This window comes from Mastigoproctus giganteus, chromosome 6 (assembly GCF_048544385.1).
Source record: "Mastigoproctus giganteus isolate SK-2022 chromosome 6, ASM4854438v1, whole genome shotgun sequence".
In the NCBI taxonomy this organism is placed as follows: domain Eukaryota; kingdom Metazoa; phylum Arthropoda; class Arachnida; order Uropygi; family Thelyphonidae; genus Mastigoproctus; species Mastigoproctus giganteus.
The window spans coordinates 76,543,468-76,561,327 of record NC_143580.1 but is presented as its reverse complement, the minus strand read 5'-3'; the positions used below and the strand labels follow the sequence as shown (position 1 = coordinate 76,561,327).

At 37.3% G+C, this 17,860-nt stretch overlaps 1 protein-coding gene across 1 annotated transcript in view; it reads left to right on the top strand.

Moving 5' to 3' along the window:
• LOC150084418 (NPC intracellular cholesterol transporter 1-like) overlaps positions 1 to 17,860 on the top strand; it is a 594,638-nt gene that overhangs the window by 302,939 nt on the left and 273,839 nt on the right. Inside the window, exon 14 of the mRNA XM_090376055.1 lies at positions 11,704 to 11,903. Within this exon, the coding sequence (XP_090232181.1) occupies positions 11,704 to 11,903 (200 nt within the window). The remainder of the gene's footprint in view (positions 1 to 11,703; positions 11,904 to 17,860) is intronic.

The following is a 17,860-nucleotide window of genomic DNA, read 5'->3' as shown; positions in this document are numbered from 1 at the left end:
CTCTGGCCTTCACAGAGTTCTGTGCTACACGAACAGAGTACACAACGTGGAGATGGGGGAAACCCCTGGTGCCGTCAGACAACTAACACACTTTGCACTTGTTGATGCACTGGGAAACATAATAGCCATAGCCACAAACTGCAACAATAAATACTTCTTGGGGCACCTCCATAGCCAGGTGGGCAGGAGCAGCAGTGCGTAGCACATGCTTCTTGATTAGACCTGGGTTTGAGCCCATGACCACCAAATACGGAGGATGCGGAAAGGTCAGGGAACGACCACCGCATATCTCCGAAGCAATATGGTGTTAGTTGCTAATGCTCCTAAAAACCAAATAACAACAATAACAACAAATACTTCTTGGCAATATCTGCGGAATTTGCTGGGGCATTCGACGCCTTATGGTGGCCGAGTGTCCTGGGTCGACTCAGACAAGCCAAGGTCCCGGAGAACCTATATAACTGCATCAGCAGCTATCTTTCAGATAGACACATCACAGTCAAGACTCCCCCCCCTACAGTCACGTGTCAAGACATATATATACCAAGGCTGTCCGTAGGGTTTTCGTTCTAGGGCACTTACTCTGGAATTATGTCCTGGATGATTTCTTGAACATCGACCTTGGAGAAATTCAATCACAAGCGTACGTGGATGACCTGAGTTTGATGCTAGGGGCAGATTCCAGGGCTCTCTTAGAGACCTATGCAAACTGCATGCTGACAGTGCTACAAGAATGGGCTACTCACAACCAACTGAACATCTCACTTGCTAAGACCTGCTCTGTCATGCTGAGGGGCATACTAGCACCAACCAGACCACCGCAGATAAAGATCCACGGCGCTACTATAAAACTGCAAGCTCAAATGAAATACCTTGGAGTTGTCATCGGCAGAAATCTATCTCTCCTTCCACATCTTGTCAACCTACTTAAGAAGATGACAAACTGCACTACCCTAGTGGCCAGGGTGACCCTGTGGGACTGGGCCTCAAAAAGTGCTCTTCTATAAGGCAATTTTCATCCCTGCCATCACTTACGCCTCCAGGGTATGGTTCGCAAAGACACAGACCATCGTCAATTGCTGAAAGCTAGAAACCATCCAGCACTCTATTCTCCTGACAATAACAAGAGCAGCTTGTCGCACAGTCTCAACCCATGCCCTGCAAGTCCTAGCAGGTGTACTACCTTTAGACCTAGAAATTATCCACACAGGTCTACTCTGTCAACTCTCTGAAGGAAAATCGGACACAATACTAGACGTCACCTCTGATTCACTCAACAATAGGACTGCAGAAGAAAAGAGACTTATCACCCATTTAACAGGTCTGGCAGACTAGGTAGGTGGAGTCTACAAAGGAGGCCATAACCCAAAAATTTTTTGCAGAAGTCCAAACAGTTTATCCCAAATGCCTGACATGGTTCTCTCTGGGCCCACAAACCATCTTCCTTCTCACGAGGCACGGTTCCATTCGTGCAAAACTTCTTTCCATATAACAGAGAAACGCTGGCAACGTCCACATGCATCACAGCCACGGGCTTCAACATCCAACAATTAATCACGCACTTCACGTACAAGATTGGCAGTACACGCCCTCATGCTCCATTCTTAACTGTCAGTTTAACTGAGGAAGGTTGACAAAACAACTGAAAGCTTTTTTTTGTTTGTATGTATCTAATCTAATATATGTATATTTCCCATTATTAAACTTGTCAAAATCTATTTTCGTGTCCGTTTTTGCTCTGTGTTACAGTAATTTTAGTTTCATAATGAATCCAGAGCGCACAGGCCTCTTTAATCATAACAGACAACCCTCTGTGTAACTTTGGATCACACGAAACCTGGGACCGCCTTATGTACCACTGCCACTGCGCACTTTACAGATCTCCGACACATTCTCATTACACAGATTCATTATCTTCTGCAGGATCAAGAAAACCATCTTCTGGAACACAAGAAACTCTACTGTGCCTTTTCAAAGTTTGCCCAAGACCTTTTCGCCAGGAAATGAACTTTACCTCAACCATAAACCATCGCAGGTATAGTGGCATACAACTCCTTCCATGTGGTGACCTACCCAAACAACCAACTGTGACTAACTTCCTTGGACGGGATATACATCCCAGGAATGACAATGTTAACAGCCTTGTCACAACTGGACTTTAACTCAATGACAACAAATTTGGAGGATGCTAAACATCAAGAGCCAGCCTTCTAATGTACCTCCTATCATCAGAAATAGACTCGTCACCGGACTTGATGTTCGTCATTGGCAATCTGAGCTGGGTGCTCTAGTCTGGCTCACTTTTAATCCCACTCCCTTGGCAGGGGAGAGAGGATGATCTCCTGTCCCCTCCTTTCCCCCCTCTCTATATCTGGTGAGGCTTGTCCCCCACCTTACCTTTTGGGGTTGCCTTCCCTATCATCCCCATATTTATCTGTTCCCCTCCCCCTTCTTCAGTCTTTATCCCAATTCTAACTTACTGCATTTTTTTTTTTTTTTTTAGGCTGTTGCCACTGAAATTGTCGGAAACTAGGTGGCAGGGCCTGCCAAATTACTAATGCGATCCCTCTATGCCTGACCTGCCTCTCCAAGGCAGAGTGTGGGCAATGGAGGGTCCAACGGCTAAAAGGTCAGAGGAACAACATAACATGACACTAACATACACATTACACTTTTGAAAATCTCTGGCCTTCACAGAGTTCTGTGCTACATAAACAGAGAACACAATGTGGAGATGGGGGGAAAACCCCTGGGGCCATTAGACAATAAACACTTCACTTTACACTTTTACCTTAAACTGTATATATGCTGACTTTGATAGCTTGATAAAGAACAAGAAAGATAGGATTTAACTTTATGAAGATCTTCTTCACCCATGATCCCTGACCTTCTAAAAGAGGATTGTGATGCTCCCATTATCTATCACCAGCCTCTGTGAACATAAATCAAACTGATATTTATCACTCTTCTGTTACTTTTACTCCTTAATCCTTAATGTTCATTACTAAGCTGTATTCTGTTTTTTTGTTTTTGCATGCTGCTTTTGTATTTGTATGCTGTATTTTGTAATCTGTTTTCCTCAAGCTCCTACGTGTGAACCCCTGGCACTCATTGCCGTGATGGGATATTGTGTTGTATTTCTGTACTTCACAATAAAAACTTATTTATTTACCCTCTGTGTAACTTTGGATTGCAGGAAACCTGGGACCGCCTTATGTACCACTGCCACCCATTTGAAAGGGGTAACAGGAAAAAAATATCCCATTTTCTTCTTATTATTACTTATATATTATAATATTTAATAATTATAATAAGTAATAAGTATTATATTATAATACTTATCATAATATTATATATTATAATATCTTATATATTATACATCTTATATACAGGCATACCTCGAATAACGAATAGGATGCGTTCCACGAAATTACTTCGTTAAGCGAAATTTCGTTTTCAGAGGTAAAAATACTATGGCCAGAATAGGGATACGTTCCTACATAAAGAAAATGAAAAGCTTTTTTTTCGAACAAAGAATAGTTTTATTAAATAAACAGTCAACTTACATACAAAGTGAAATCACATTTTAAAATATTAGTCTAAAGTTGATTTTTTATGCTTTTTTTCTCTTTCATTTAACAATTGCCTATACGGAGTTATTGCATTTAACACTGATCGCTTAACAATAACACTTCCTAAATCAGGATCATTTTCACTAAAAAAATTTAAAACGTTTTCAATATCATTTAAGCACCTTTTTAAATCTTTGGCTGCTAACACTTTTTCGGCAGGAACTTCTTTAACTTCGTCTTCATTATCTTTGTCTTCGTTGCTAACAAGGTTTTCTAAATCTTCCACTGAAAAACCATCATCTTCTGCATTCAATAAATTTCTAACATCCTCTTCATCGACATTTTCGAAACCTATTGATTGAGCCATCTGGATAACTTCATTTCTAATTTCTTGGATGTTATTTTCTTCTTCTAGTACAACTTCTGGCCATATTTTGTGCCAAACTCCATTTAAGCATTTCTTAGTGACTTCTTTCCAAGAACTATCAATGTTTTCAATTGCATTTTTAATGGTGTAGTTTTTCCAAAAAGTTTTAACTGTCATTTCCTCTTTATCCTCTAGTTTAGTTAAATTGTTTAATGTTCGACGCAGATAATAAGCTTTAAATGATGCTATTACTCCCTGATCCAATGGTTGAATCAGGGAAGTTGTGTTTGCTGGAAGAAACACAACTTTGACAGGAATGCATGTGTCCAACATGTTAAGATCAGTAGGATGTCCCGGAGCATTGTCTAACAACAAAAGAGCTTTTCTTCAAAGTTGTTTTTTTGACAATACTGTTTTACTTCAGGACAAAAGTGGTTAACAAACCAATCAGTAAATAACTCCTTGGTAACCTACGCTTTTCTATTTGCTTTCCATATTACAGATAAATTCATTTTTATGTTATCTTTTAACGCCTTCGGATTTTCTGAATGGTAAACTAATAACAATTTTAATTTATAATCGCCAGAGGCATTTGATCCAAAGAGTAATGTTAAACGGTCTTTGGCTGCTTTGAACCCAGCAGCTGATTTTTCTTCAATAGAAATGAAGCTTTTTGTTGGTAGCCGTTTCCAGAACAAACCGCTTTCGTCAACATTGAACACCAAATTTGGTGGAAAATTTTCACGTTCAATTATTTTCTTTAGTTTTTCTGGAAACTTATTTGCAGCTTCAACATCTGCACTTGCAGCTTCTCCTGTTCATTTTACACTATGAATCCTGGCCCGTTTTTTGAATTTCTTGAACCAACCACGAGAAGCCCCAAAGGTTTCCGTAATTTCTTCAGTTTGTTTAGATTTCAGGTGATTAAACAAAAATAATGCTTTTTCTTGAATCACCATTTGACTTAAAGGCATATGACATTGTGACATATCATCTATCCACAAACTTAACATTTTTTCCATTTTTTCTAAAATTGGATTCCTTAAGCGAGTTAATTTTGCCGTTGTAACATCTGTACAATTCTGAGCAGACTGTTTTATTTTTTCTGATTGACTTAGTATGGTTGTTAAAGTTGATTGCGCTAATCCTAAAGAATGTGCCACATCGGATTTTCTTTCGCTGCTTTCAACACGTCGTACGATATTTAGTTTAGTTTCCAAAGAAAATTGCTTTTCTTTTCTTTGATTCTGACATTTTAATTAACTAAAACAAAAATATTTCTATTAAAATTTACAAAATCTACGTTATGTAATGCTATCAAAGAACCTACGTCGATTATTGCAATGCGCCACACTGAAACAACGTCAATCATGTAAAGGAAATGGAGGACAGTTAAAAATCACAATTTGGCATACCAAGAAAACTGACAGATACGGATCATTGCAATGCACCACACTGAAACACACCCTATGAAGTGTAAACAGCAACTAAATTAGGCGAATGATGTGCAAAACTGTCATAACAGACACGCCCGCAGCTCGGGAGCACTCGGGAGTATGTAATGAGTCGCCGTCAGTCACCAATCAGATGATTGTCGGGCGTTGGCCTTAAATTGGAATATTTTTTTTAATGTTAAATGGGGCTTGAAATTGCGGACTTTGTTATATTGAAGCTTCGTTATCAGAGGTAACGTTAACCGAGGTATGCCTGTATTATATATACATAACATAAGATTATTTCCCCGATTAATATCCCCAGGAAAAAGGGGCACATTGCTCCAAAAGCTTCTTAATGTATATTTTGTCTTTGTTCTTATTTTTTTTTGTACTTTTATCACTTTCAACATTTATCTACATATATTTTCTGTTTCTATTCTTAGTAAGTTTCTGTAAATTGTATTTTATTTTATACTTTTACTTTTTGTCACTAGTGAAAAAATTAGTTTCAGTGTATCATCATGTTTATTACTTTTTGTATGATTGGAGAGAAGTTTTTGATTAGCATTGGGATGTTTGCTTTTGTCATTTTATTAATGCCAAATATATCATTAAAAAATGGTTTAGTTTTGCTTCTGAGAGTCCTAGTATTTTATGTTTCATTGATTTTTGTGGTGAAAACTGGCGGATAACATCAATTCAGAAACCACAATTTCTCATAATGAATTAGGTTCTGGATTAATAGTTTCCAGTTTATCAGATAATTAATGAAAATTAACAATATTAGTATTGTAAATTTTGTTTCAGCTATACTGTAAACAAGACTTTCAAGCAGATTACATCTGAATTTCAAGTGGCAGCTTGTTTCAAGATATGTCAAAATAGAAGTATCCACATCAGGGATACTCCCTCCACCCACAAAGTTTTGTCAATTTGGTGTGGATCGAACTGTAAAAAAAATTACAAACAAGTGCACTTAAATCAAATGATGGTCATCTTGTTTCAAAATGATGGATAAAATTAATCTGCCTCTCTTTCATTGGAGTACTTGAGCATCCTGTTGTTGGGATTATGCAGATGGTGTTTCATTTAGATAAGATTGTATATAGAAATGTTATTCATGATAATCTGTTATTCATGATTGTATATAGAAATATTATTCTCATAAGCCAGTGACAGTTTTTGGAACATTTTCTTCAGAAAAAGTTGATGTTAGGTTGTTAAGTTCATGCCCTATCTACAGGAGCCTTCAGCACAATAGCATATAATGGGGAATGAGTGTAACCTCACTGAATTCTTTAATTTTCTAACATGAATTGTTCTGTAAACCCATTTTTACCTCTAAATTATATAATACCTGGCTTCAAACTTAGACAACATTACTGCACAAGGAACATTGAAAGGAACAATATGGCCAGTGACTACAATAGTGAAAATTCTCTCTTCTTTACAGAAAGAGGTCATTAAAGATGCAGTTGTGGGTGCTTTTGATGTTGGCCAGTTCCTACTACATGGCACATGCCAGTATTGCACTACCTCTGGTGGGTGCAAGATTTTTGGTGGTAATTACAATGGTACAGAATGACAGTTGATCCAGGTCTGGTGCTAGGGATGGGCACTAGTCAGCAGCTGCCCGTAGCTGCACCCTGGTGGCAACATGGCCTGACACAAACAATACAACATATATTAATATTTACACACTTACACTTTTTCTGGTCCGTCATGCAGAGTTTCTGAACCATAACAGAATACAAAGGTGGAAATGGGCTATTTCCTAGGAGCCACGCCAATACAAGAACACACACACACACACACACACACATACATTGCGATACAAGAACACACACCTTGATTACTATTATATAGAATGGATATATATATATATATATATATATAGGATAATGTGTTTAAAACTATATATAATCTTGTTTGTAAATTAATGAATATATATAATATCATGAGAATGTAGATAAAATTGTGTGTATAAATAAATGGAAAATGAAAGTTTCTGCTATATAACATTTTTTGCACTGCCCTGCTTATACTTCCATAACACTTCAGGCATGTCCAGGCTCTAGAACCTATTGATCCAGCAAAATATATTTATTTTGCCTTGTAGTTCCAGGAACAATTTGCATTCCAATGACTAGTAGTCCAATAATAGCCACTTCACATTAGCAGAGATGTCAGTAAGCATAGCTGCATCATTTAGTTAGAACAACTTCCACAAGACTGTTGGGCAACCACTACATGAAACTAAAGTTTTGGGATAAATAAATGTAATTAAGCTGATTAAATACTGTGATATGTGGGGCAATTTTTTTTTTTTTAATGTGATTTCTCCGCTAATGGTCCATTGACTACTCTGTCTAGGAAGAACAATATCAGCACTATGGGTCTGGCCCAAAATCCCAACAGCCAGAATCCTGACAGTGTCTATTATATTGTAAAAATATATAAATATAATTCTATATATTTATTAGTTTTTTAGCAAGTAATCTGGTAATGGATGTGTTGGTGAGAGAAGTGAAGAGTAGAGTACCATGGAGTATGCTGTTCGTGGATGATATTGTACTGTGCGAATCATCCCAAGGAAAGGCAGAGAAGAAATTGGAGGAATGGAGGAAAGCGTTGGAAGATAGAGGCATGAGGATAAGTCGAACAAAGACAGAATATATGGTATTGAATGGAGAAGTTGAGAGTTCTATAAAACTTCAGGAGGAAAAGCTACCATCTGTTTCGAAATTTAAGTATCTGGGATCGAATGTTGAGAGGGATGGAGGATTGAGTGCAGAAATACAGCACAGAGTGCAATGTGGATGGCTGAACTGGAAAAAGATGAGTGGGGTGCTGTGTGATTAAGAAAGTTAATTGTAGAATGAAGGGAAGAGTGTATAAAACTGTGGTTAGACCCACATTGATATACGGTGCTGAGACATGGGCAATTACAAGGGCCCAGGAAAAGAAGATGGAAGTGGCGGAGATGAGGATGCTAAGATGGATGTGTGGTGTGACGAGGAAGGACAGGTTAAGAAATGACTACATTAGAGGTACGGTTAAGGTGGGGCCTCTGAGTAAAAAAACACAGGAATCTAGGTTGAAGTGGCTTGGTCATGTGGAACGAAGAAGTGAGGAGTATGTAGGGAAGAGGTGTGAAAAGCTGGAGGTGATAGGGAAGAGCGGGAGACCTAAGCTGAGATGGAAGGACAAGGTGGCAGAGGATTTGAAAGAGAGAGGAAGCCCTGGTTAGAAAGGAATGGAGGAAGAGAATTAAGGAAGGGAATGCCGATCCCATATGAACGTGGGAAGAAGAAGAAGTTTTTTAGCAAGTAAAAATTTACCTTATTAGATTAATTTTGAATAGAAAGAATACAAAATATAACAAAAATTTTCACGACAAATACCTCTTTCAATTTGAAGATCATATTTTCTGTTACAAAAACAGTTTTAAAATACGATCAGCAAATAAAAACGACTTAATTAATTTTACTTTATTATATTATATTGCATTTAATTGGTAATTTTTCAAGTTGAATTTTGGTATTTGTGTAGGGTGTTTGAGCAATAATTATAGGTATAGCATTGAAATGCTAAAGATAAAAAAGTTGAAATAAGAATACTTTCAGAATATGAAAATTTGGAGTAATGTATTTTGACAGTTGCATAACATTTGTCATAAATATCATTAGCATAACTAAAACTGTAATTATACAGGTATTTATTTATTTGTTATTAGCTGTACTTTAACGAATTTCTTGGACAAGTACATTAGGCATGATCATGGGCGTTGTCAGGATAGTTTGAAAGGGGTAACAGGAAAAAAATATCCCATTTTCTTCTTATTATTACTTATATATTATAATATTTAATAATTATAATAAGTAATAAGTATTATATTATAATAAGTAATAAGTATTATATTATAATACTTATCATAATATTATATATTATAATATCTTATATATTATATATACATACTTAAGATTATTTCCACGATTAATATCCCCAGGAAAAAATATCCCATTTTCTTCTTATTATTATAATACAGGTAGTTCCCGACTTTACAAGATAATTTGTTCCTAGCGCACGCTCGTAAAGCGTGAAGTTTTTCTCATAATTAGTTTGTTAGTTTGTTTAAACAATGATTGATTTATCCGAAGAAATGAAAACGTAGCCTGTAAAATCAAGCAAATTATAATAATAAAGAAATTATTTATGACTTACAAATGTTAAAGAATGTTTATTCTTCATCATCATCGAGTAAATGCACACTCGTTGATCGGTCATTGTTGGGTTGGCACTTGTTGTTGGTTTGTTGCACAAGGAGTCACTTCTTCAGAAATGCTTCAAGAGGCATTTATTTCCAAGATAATCTTCTCTTTTCTTTATAAATTTAAATAGCATGCATAAGCATTTTTTAATGGAACACAAATTGCAACTAACACGATTTGCACAGAGTAACAAGTTCACGAAGCTTAAAAAAAAGAATGAAGAGAAGATTCTGAAAATTTATTTATGTTTTTTATGCGATTGAAGATTTCAGTAAAGGGGAAAACACATTTCACCATAATAACATAAAAAACTGCACAGTTCCAGTTATCGGGGTTATTGCAAATACAAGAAGACCGAGTTTACTACCTGTTTATAATTAGATGCACTAACAGAAAAGCCCAATAAACTGGAGAGTGCAAATTGTTTTTATTGTTTTATGGTAGTGACCTCCAGAAATGTGTTTTAGAAAAATATCACAAAGGCATTCAAAATTGATTCTTATAACGGAACATATGGTAATGATGAATGTGTAGTGCATTCTAATGATTTGAATTGACAACTAATACAATTTACACCATAAAAACGACCTTTCAGAGAGTTATATAGCAAAAATTTCAACTTTCGAGGTTGTGGAACGAATTACCAAAAAGCAAGGTTTTATTGGGTTCACATTATGATATTTTCACAATACGATGGTGTCTCTGGAACGGATTAATATCGTAAAGTGGGGGTACACTGTATTGTATTGTATAGCTATGAGTGTGGTTTTAAATTCGGTATTTATGAATGTTTAACATTCATTTTTTGCAATTAATGTTCATATTTTCGATTTTGTTGATACTTGGGGAAAAAAAAAAAAACTTGTAAACCTGGGAACTCGTGAAGCGAAAACTCATAAAGCAGGAACTGCCTCTACTTAAGATTATTTAAATATTATTATTAAGATTATTTAAGTATATTAAGATTATTATAATACTTAAACATTTGATTATAATTTGTATGATTTTTTGCAAATTTGAATCTATGATTTTGATATCATTAAACTATGATTATTGTCAGTAATGTGGAATAAACAACACACACTTTTATATATATAAAAGTATGTGTTTATTTCAATATGACATAATCTGTGTCATATATGACATGATCAAACAATGAATAAATTATTAACATTATCATATACTGTTTGCATAACTGCAATGTACATGTTCCATGTGTTCAAATAAAATTTTAATATTTTTAGTGGCCGTTTTGATTACATGAAAAACATTTTTATTGCAGAAACAGTTTCTGAGATATAGACTCTAACTTTGTTTTTTTTTTAAAATACAATCGGTATGTTGAGTGCTTGTCGGGATTTTGGCCACCAGGAATCTGGCTGTCGGGATTTTGGGTTGCACCGCAGGACTATAATGTACACCATGATTGGTGATATGCACTGACATCATTATCCTTCTTCCACATCCCAGCACTTTCTGATGGAATGGCTTCCATGCCAGCAGGTTTTATCCTTGTTTTGCTTGAAATATTTTGGACCATGGCAGCAGCCACCAATCCTAGAGCTCAAAGAAATTATGGGGGAGGTAAAATGCTTATATCAGACAAGATGTGCATTGCTTTTGTTGTGCCCATCATCTACTCTGTATAGTGAATCCTGGAAGGTGAAAGGAATTGCATTGTGTACAAGTGCAATTTCCTTTAAGCCACACATTGAAATGCATCTATGCAGAATAATCATTAGACAGGTGTGATGTGATGTGATGTGATGTGATGTGATGTTAAGCAGTGGTAACACTGCATGCCATTGCTACCCTCTAATCATGGAACCCCTGCATACATGTTCTCAATGTTCTTGTAAAATTTCATGTCTCAGGATATGGTGCATCTTACTAGTGGTTTTCACCATTAGCAAGATGTTCACCTCAAATTACAGGGTTACTTCTTTTTAATCAACTTTCATTAAGTTATTTTGTTTTTTGTACATTTACTTTTGTTATCTTATATTAGTTAACGATTTAATATGGAACATCAGTTTTATTTCAAGCTTCTTTATTAGGTCTTCCGTCTTCAGGAACAGATTGAATCTCTGGTTACACAAAGTGAGAACAGAACTGTGACACTTAAGGATATCTGCATAACTCCACTTTCTCCAGTGAATTCATATTGTGCTATTCAGAGTATCTTTGCATTTTATCAGAACAATTTAACCAGATTGCAGCAAGACAATTATTTGAGTCACTTTAAAAATTGCTCACGGTAAGTAACTGTTTCTTGTTTTTTATAATACTTCTGCATAGTGCTCCAAAATGAGTGAAAAGTGGTGAACTCATATTATTCTGATTTTTTCCACTTGTTTTGAGAGATCTGGGTTTGAATCCCATTAGAGAGGAGGAATTGTTAAAGACTTCTTTAGTCATGAGATCTTCAAGCAAGTTTTTTTTTTTTTCAGTGTGTAGGGTTCAGATTTCTTTTCACATTGGTCCATGTACATACCTAATTCACAAGCAGCTATATAAAATGACATAACATGTGAGCTTGAATCCTGTGAGAAAAGCAGTCAATGTGCCAAAATCATTAGCCAACCATCATACAGACAAATATATAGTACAATTTCAAGAGATTTAAAAAGAATACCACATATATTACATATACAATTTTTAAAGTAGTCATTCCAGTCTGGCTTGCATTATTCTCTGCAATATTCTGTCACATCTCTGTCTAATCTCATTTTGTGTTTTCTTTTTTGTATCAAAGAATCTCCAGAAACTAATTTTTTTCAAGGCTTTTCTCAATTTTTCTCAAGGCCCTCTTTAAAGGGCAGCTTGACTTGAACAAATTGACATCAACACGTTTTTTATGTCTGAAACTATTCACTATGCTATTTGTGAGGGAAAGAAAATGGAAATTATTTACATAGGTACTGAGACAGCATTTGATATGGTATATTTATATTTCTTACTCAAAATTTACAGAAGGAATCATTTGTAAAATTGAAGGTTGCTTCTGTAGTGTTTATTGACTACCAGCTTTGGAAACGAAAACAGACAATACATGAAAAATAATTCATTAAACTTTATCAAGACTGCACCCCTCCCTCTCCCCCTCCATGGTATTATGCTTAAATTTTCCTGCAGTACAATACAAAATCAAAAAATTTTAGCATATTAAAATTTTGAGTATAATAACCTTGTATTTGTTAACATTAAAGTTCAGTTGCACTTTCAGCCCGTCCATTTAGTTTATCTAGACCTTCTTTAAGTAGCACATCCTGATCACTGTCATTAACCACTGTGCCCATCTGATGTCTAAGTTTACTGATTTGAATCATCACAACTTAGACATAAAACTTTCAGTCACTAGATTAATTAATATTAAAAGCAGTTAAGGGGGACTAATACACCTGTGGTACATTGCATATCACATTAGTGTAAGGAGAGCAGTGGCCATTTGTAATCACTTTTTGTATCCTACCGAAGAGTTAAAGAAGTAATGCAGGACCATCTGGCACAGAAATGCAATTATACTGCAGTCACATCATGCATTTGTTAAGGGGCGGCCTTGTCTAACCAATCTGATAGGTTATTATGATGCAATGACCAAGGAACTGGATGCAAAAAAAGTAATGTTGACATCATATACAGTAGAACCTGGATAAGAAGTTTTCAAAAGGACTGGAGGTTTAGAATGCGGGAAAACTTCTTAGAAGGGAAAATGACCTAAGGGTATGAAATATTAACTACACAAATAAAAATGAAAAGATACACACTGGTGTGATTTTGGCCATAAACACTGGTATGAGGCCACTACGTTTTCCCAGGTAAGAATTTTTGATCCAGGGTGCAGTGCTGGGCTTGTTGTTTGTTTTCAATATTTATTAATGATATTGATGAAGGTATATCAGGTTTAATGTCAAAGTCTGCAGATGATACAATTGTTGGCAGGGTGGTTGACGTGGTCATCAGGGTTAGCTACTGAAACAGGATCTAGGAAAATTGGGTTGATGGGCTGAGAAATGGCAGTCGAAGTTTAACATTGACAAAAATGCATGGTACTGCACATGGGTAGCAGTAATCCCAGATTAATATACCAACTATGTGGTACTACATTCAGAGTAGTGGAAAACGGAAAAGGCCTGGGATAATTGTGCAGTCAGATATGAAATTCTCTGAGCAGTACAGACATGCTGCCATAACAGGTCATCAGGTTTTGTCAATGATATACAACTTTACTAGCAGGAATAAGGACTTGATTATCCCTTTTGAACAATGCAATGGTTATGCCTCATCTCGAGTATTGTGTACTGGTCTGGAGGCCTTGCTTTAGGAAGAATGTTGATATGCTGGAACAGGTGTAGAAAAGGGCAACCAAATTGGTGAAGGGAACAGAAGGATGCTCTTATCTAGAAAGGCTTCAGTTCTGCAAATTGCAGTTTTTGGAGATTAGGCACCTGTGGGGTGATCTGATTGAGGTGTTTAAGGCCTTGAATGGATTGAGTAAGCTGAATGTGAATGACATTCTTCCTCTTCCTGATTAAGAATGCCATTCACACAGAGGGGACATACATTTAAGTTGAGGAAGGTAGCAGGATAGATGTGAGGAAGTTTGCCTTCAGCCAGTGAGTGGTTGATTGTTGGAACAGTTTTCTATATGTTAGCATTAGCATTAGCATTAGTAGAGGCATTTGATGCAAGAAAGCAAGCTTATGCAGCATCAGCCAAAAAAAAAAAAAAAAAAAAAAAAAGTAACATAAATAAATAAAAATAACCACTTCCACTTCACCCCTCTGTTCGTTCGAAATACCTGTCCAGCTGAGCCTTAAACTTATTTAGGCTATCAACTTCCACGACAAGGGATGGAAGTCTGTTCCACCCACCAACCACCCGCTGGCTAAAGGCAAATTTCCGCACATCTATCCTACATCTGTCTTTCCTCAATTTGAATTTATGCCCCCTCAGGTGATTTTTCTGAGCTAGAGGAAGAATCCCATCAGCATTGAGCATGCTCAAACCATTCAAGGCTTTGTACACCTCTATCAGATCACCCTGCTGGTGCCTAGTTTCCAGACACTGTAATTTGCAAAACTTAAGCCTTTCTTCGTAAGAGAACCCCTTTGTCCCATTCACCAATCTAGTTGCCCTCCTCGGTACTCTTTCCAGCAGCTCTACATCCTTCCTGAAATGAGGCCTCCAGGCCTGTATACAGTACTCTAGGTGTGGCCTGACCATTGCCTTATACAAGGGAATAATCACCTCCTTATCCCTGCTAGAAAAATTCCTATATATCATTGACAATACACCATGAGCTACTCTTGCAGCTCGTCTGCACTGCTCAGAGAACTTCATATCTGCCTGCACCACCACCCCCAGGTCCCTTTCATTCTCTACCACTGTCAGTGTAGTACCACAGAGTTGATACGCTGCTCTGGGGTTGCTGTTTCCCATATGTAGTACTTTACATTTGTCAATGTTAAACTTCATTTGCCACCTCGAAGCCCATCTGCTCAACCTTTCCAAATCCTGTTGCAGCAGCATAGTGTCAGTAGTGTCCTTGACAACCCTGCCAACCTTCGTATCGTCTGCAAACTTGGACATTAAGCCTGATATACCATCATCAATATCATTTATAAATACAGAAAACAATAAAGGCCCCAATACTGAACCCTGAGGGACTCCACTAATAACATTAGTCCACGATGAGCAGTGTCCATTGATTACCACTCTCTGTCTTCTCCCCCTCAACCACCCCTTTATCCATAGCAGCAACTTGCCTCCAATGCCACACTGCTCCAATTTGTGCAGCAGTCTTCCATGTGCAACAGTATCAAAAGCCTTTCTAAGATCCAAGTATATAATATCAAAGTTATTCCCTGCATCCAGTTCTTTTGTGACTGCATCATAGTATCCAATCAAATTAGCATTAGCATTAGCATTAGCAGAGGCATATGATGCAAGAAAGCAAGCTTATTCAGCATCAGCCAAAAAAAACAAAAAAAAAAAAAAAAAAAAACCCACTCCCATTTCACCCCTCCGTTCGTTCGAAATACCTGTCCAGTTGAGCTTTAAATTTGTTTAGGCTATCAACTTCAACAACCAGTGATGGAAGTCGGTTCCACCAACCAACCACCCGCTGGCCAAAGGCAAATTTCCGCACATCTATCCGACATCCGTCCTTCCTCAATTTGAATTTATGCCCTCTGAGGTGATTATTCTGAGAAAGATGAAGAATCCCATTGGCATTGAGCATGCTCAAACCATTCAAAGCCTTATACACCTCTATCAGATCACCTCGCCGGTGCCTAGTCTCCAGACTCTGTAATTTGCAAAACTTAAGCCTTTCTTCGTAAGAGCAACCCTTTGTTCCATTTACTAATCTTGTTGCCCTTCTCTGTACCCGTTCCAGCAGCTCTACATCCTTCTTGAAATGAGGCCTCCAGACCTGTATACAGTACTCAAGATGTGGCCTTACCATTGCCTTATACAATGGAATAATCACCTCCTTATCCCTGCTAGAAAAATTCCTGTATATCATTGACAAGACACCATGAGCTACTCTTGCAGCTCGTCTGCACTGCTCAGAGAACTTCATATCTGCCTGCACAATTACCCCCAGGTCCTTTTCATTCTCCACCACTGTCAGTGTAGTACCGCAGAGTTGATACGTTGCTCTGGGGTTACTGTTTCCCATATGCAGCACTTTACATTTGTCGATGTTAAACCTCATTTGCCACCTCTCAGCCCATCTGTTCAACCTGTCCAGATCCTGTTGCAGCAGCATAGCGTCAGTATTGTCCTTAACGACCCTGCCAACCTTTGTATCATCTGCAAACTTGGACATTAAACTTGATATCCCATCATCAATATCATTCATAAACACCGAAAACAACAACGGACCCAACACTGAACCTTGAGGAACTCCACTAATAACATTAGTCCACGTTGAGCAGTGTCCATTGATTACCACTCTCTGTCTTCTGCCACTCAACCATCCCCTTATCCATAGCAGCAATTTGCCTCCAATGCCACACTGCTCCAATTTGTGCAGCAGTCTTCCATGTGCAACAGTATCAAAAGCCTTTCTAAGATCCAAATATATAATATCAAAGTTATTCCCTGCATCCAGTTCTTTTGTGACTACATCATAGTATCCAATCAAATTGGTCAGGCAAGACCTGCCCTTAACAAAACCATGCTGCGTCTGAGCTATAACTGAATTCTTGTCTAGATGATCCTGCAGTGCTTCTTTAACCAGTGCCTCCATTAATTTACCTGGAACAGAAGTTAAACTAACAGGTCTATAATTACTTGTGTCAGCCTTTGAACCTCCTTTGTGAATTGGGGTCACATTTGCACATCTCCAGTCCATAGGTACCTCCCCTGAGTCCAAGGAAGCTCTCATAATTATGGCTAAGGGTTTGCTTACTTCCTTTGCTGCCTCCTTTAATATAACTGGATAGATCCCATCCACCCCAGGTGCCTTTTTTATGTTTATCCCCAACAATCTCTCCTCCACTTTCCTCTCAGTTATTACAAAAACATCCAGCTCACTGCCAATGTTTACTTTACCTACATCATTCTCCTTCCTGAATAACTCCTCATGCGTGAATGTAGATGCAAAATACTCGTTTAGATTGTTAGCCACCTGAGCAGGATCCTCAACTGTTGAACCATCAATATCCAGTGGACCAATCTGATTCATCCCTTTCCTTTTCGAGTTCAAGTATGTAAAGAACTGTTTTCTGTTTTTCTTTGCATCCTTTGCCAAGGATTTTTCATAGTCTGCCTTTGCCTGCCTAATCTCCTTTGTGACTTGGTTACAGACCAACTTATATCTATCATAGGCTTCCATGTCACCCATTAATTTGTATGTATCCCATGCATTTTTCTTCTCTGCCACATGTCTCATTAGTTCATCTGACAACCATTTAGGTCTAAACCTTGAACAATATTTCTTAGTTGGTATGTAAAGCCTGGTAGCCTCCAAGATTAGTTCCTTGAATGCTTCCCATTTTGAGTTTGCTGTTGGTAACATCATCAGTTGGTCCCACTGTATAGAATTTAAATACTGTCTCAGACCATCATAGTCGCCTTTACGAAAACAAAAACCCTTCCCTTTACCTCTGATGGTAGTTACCTCCTTGAGTAAATCCCACTTCAACACACTGTGATCACTGCCACCTAGTGGTTCATTTATCTGCAGGTTCTTAATGCATGAGG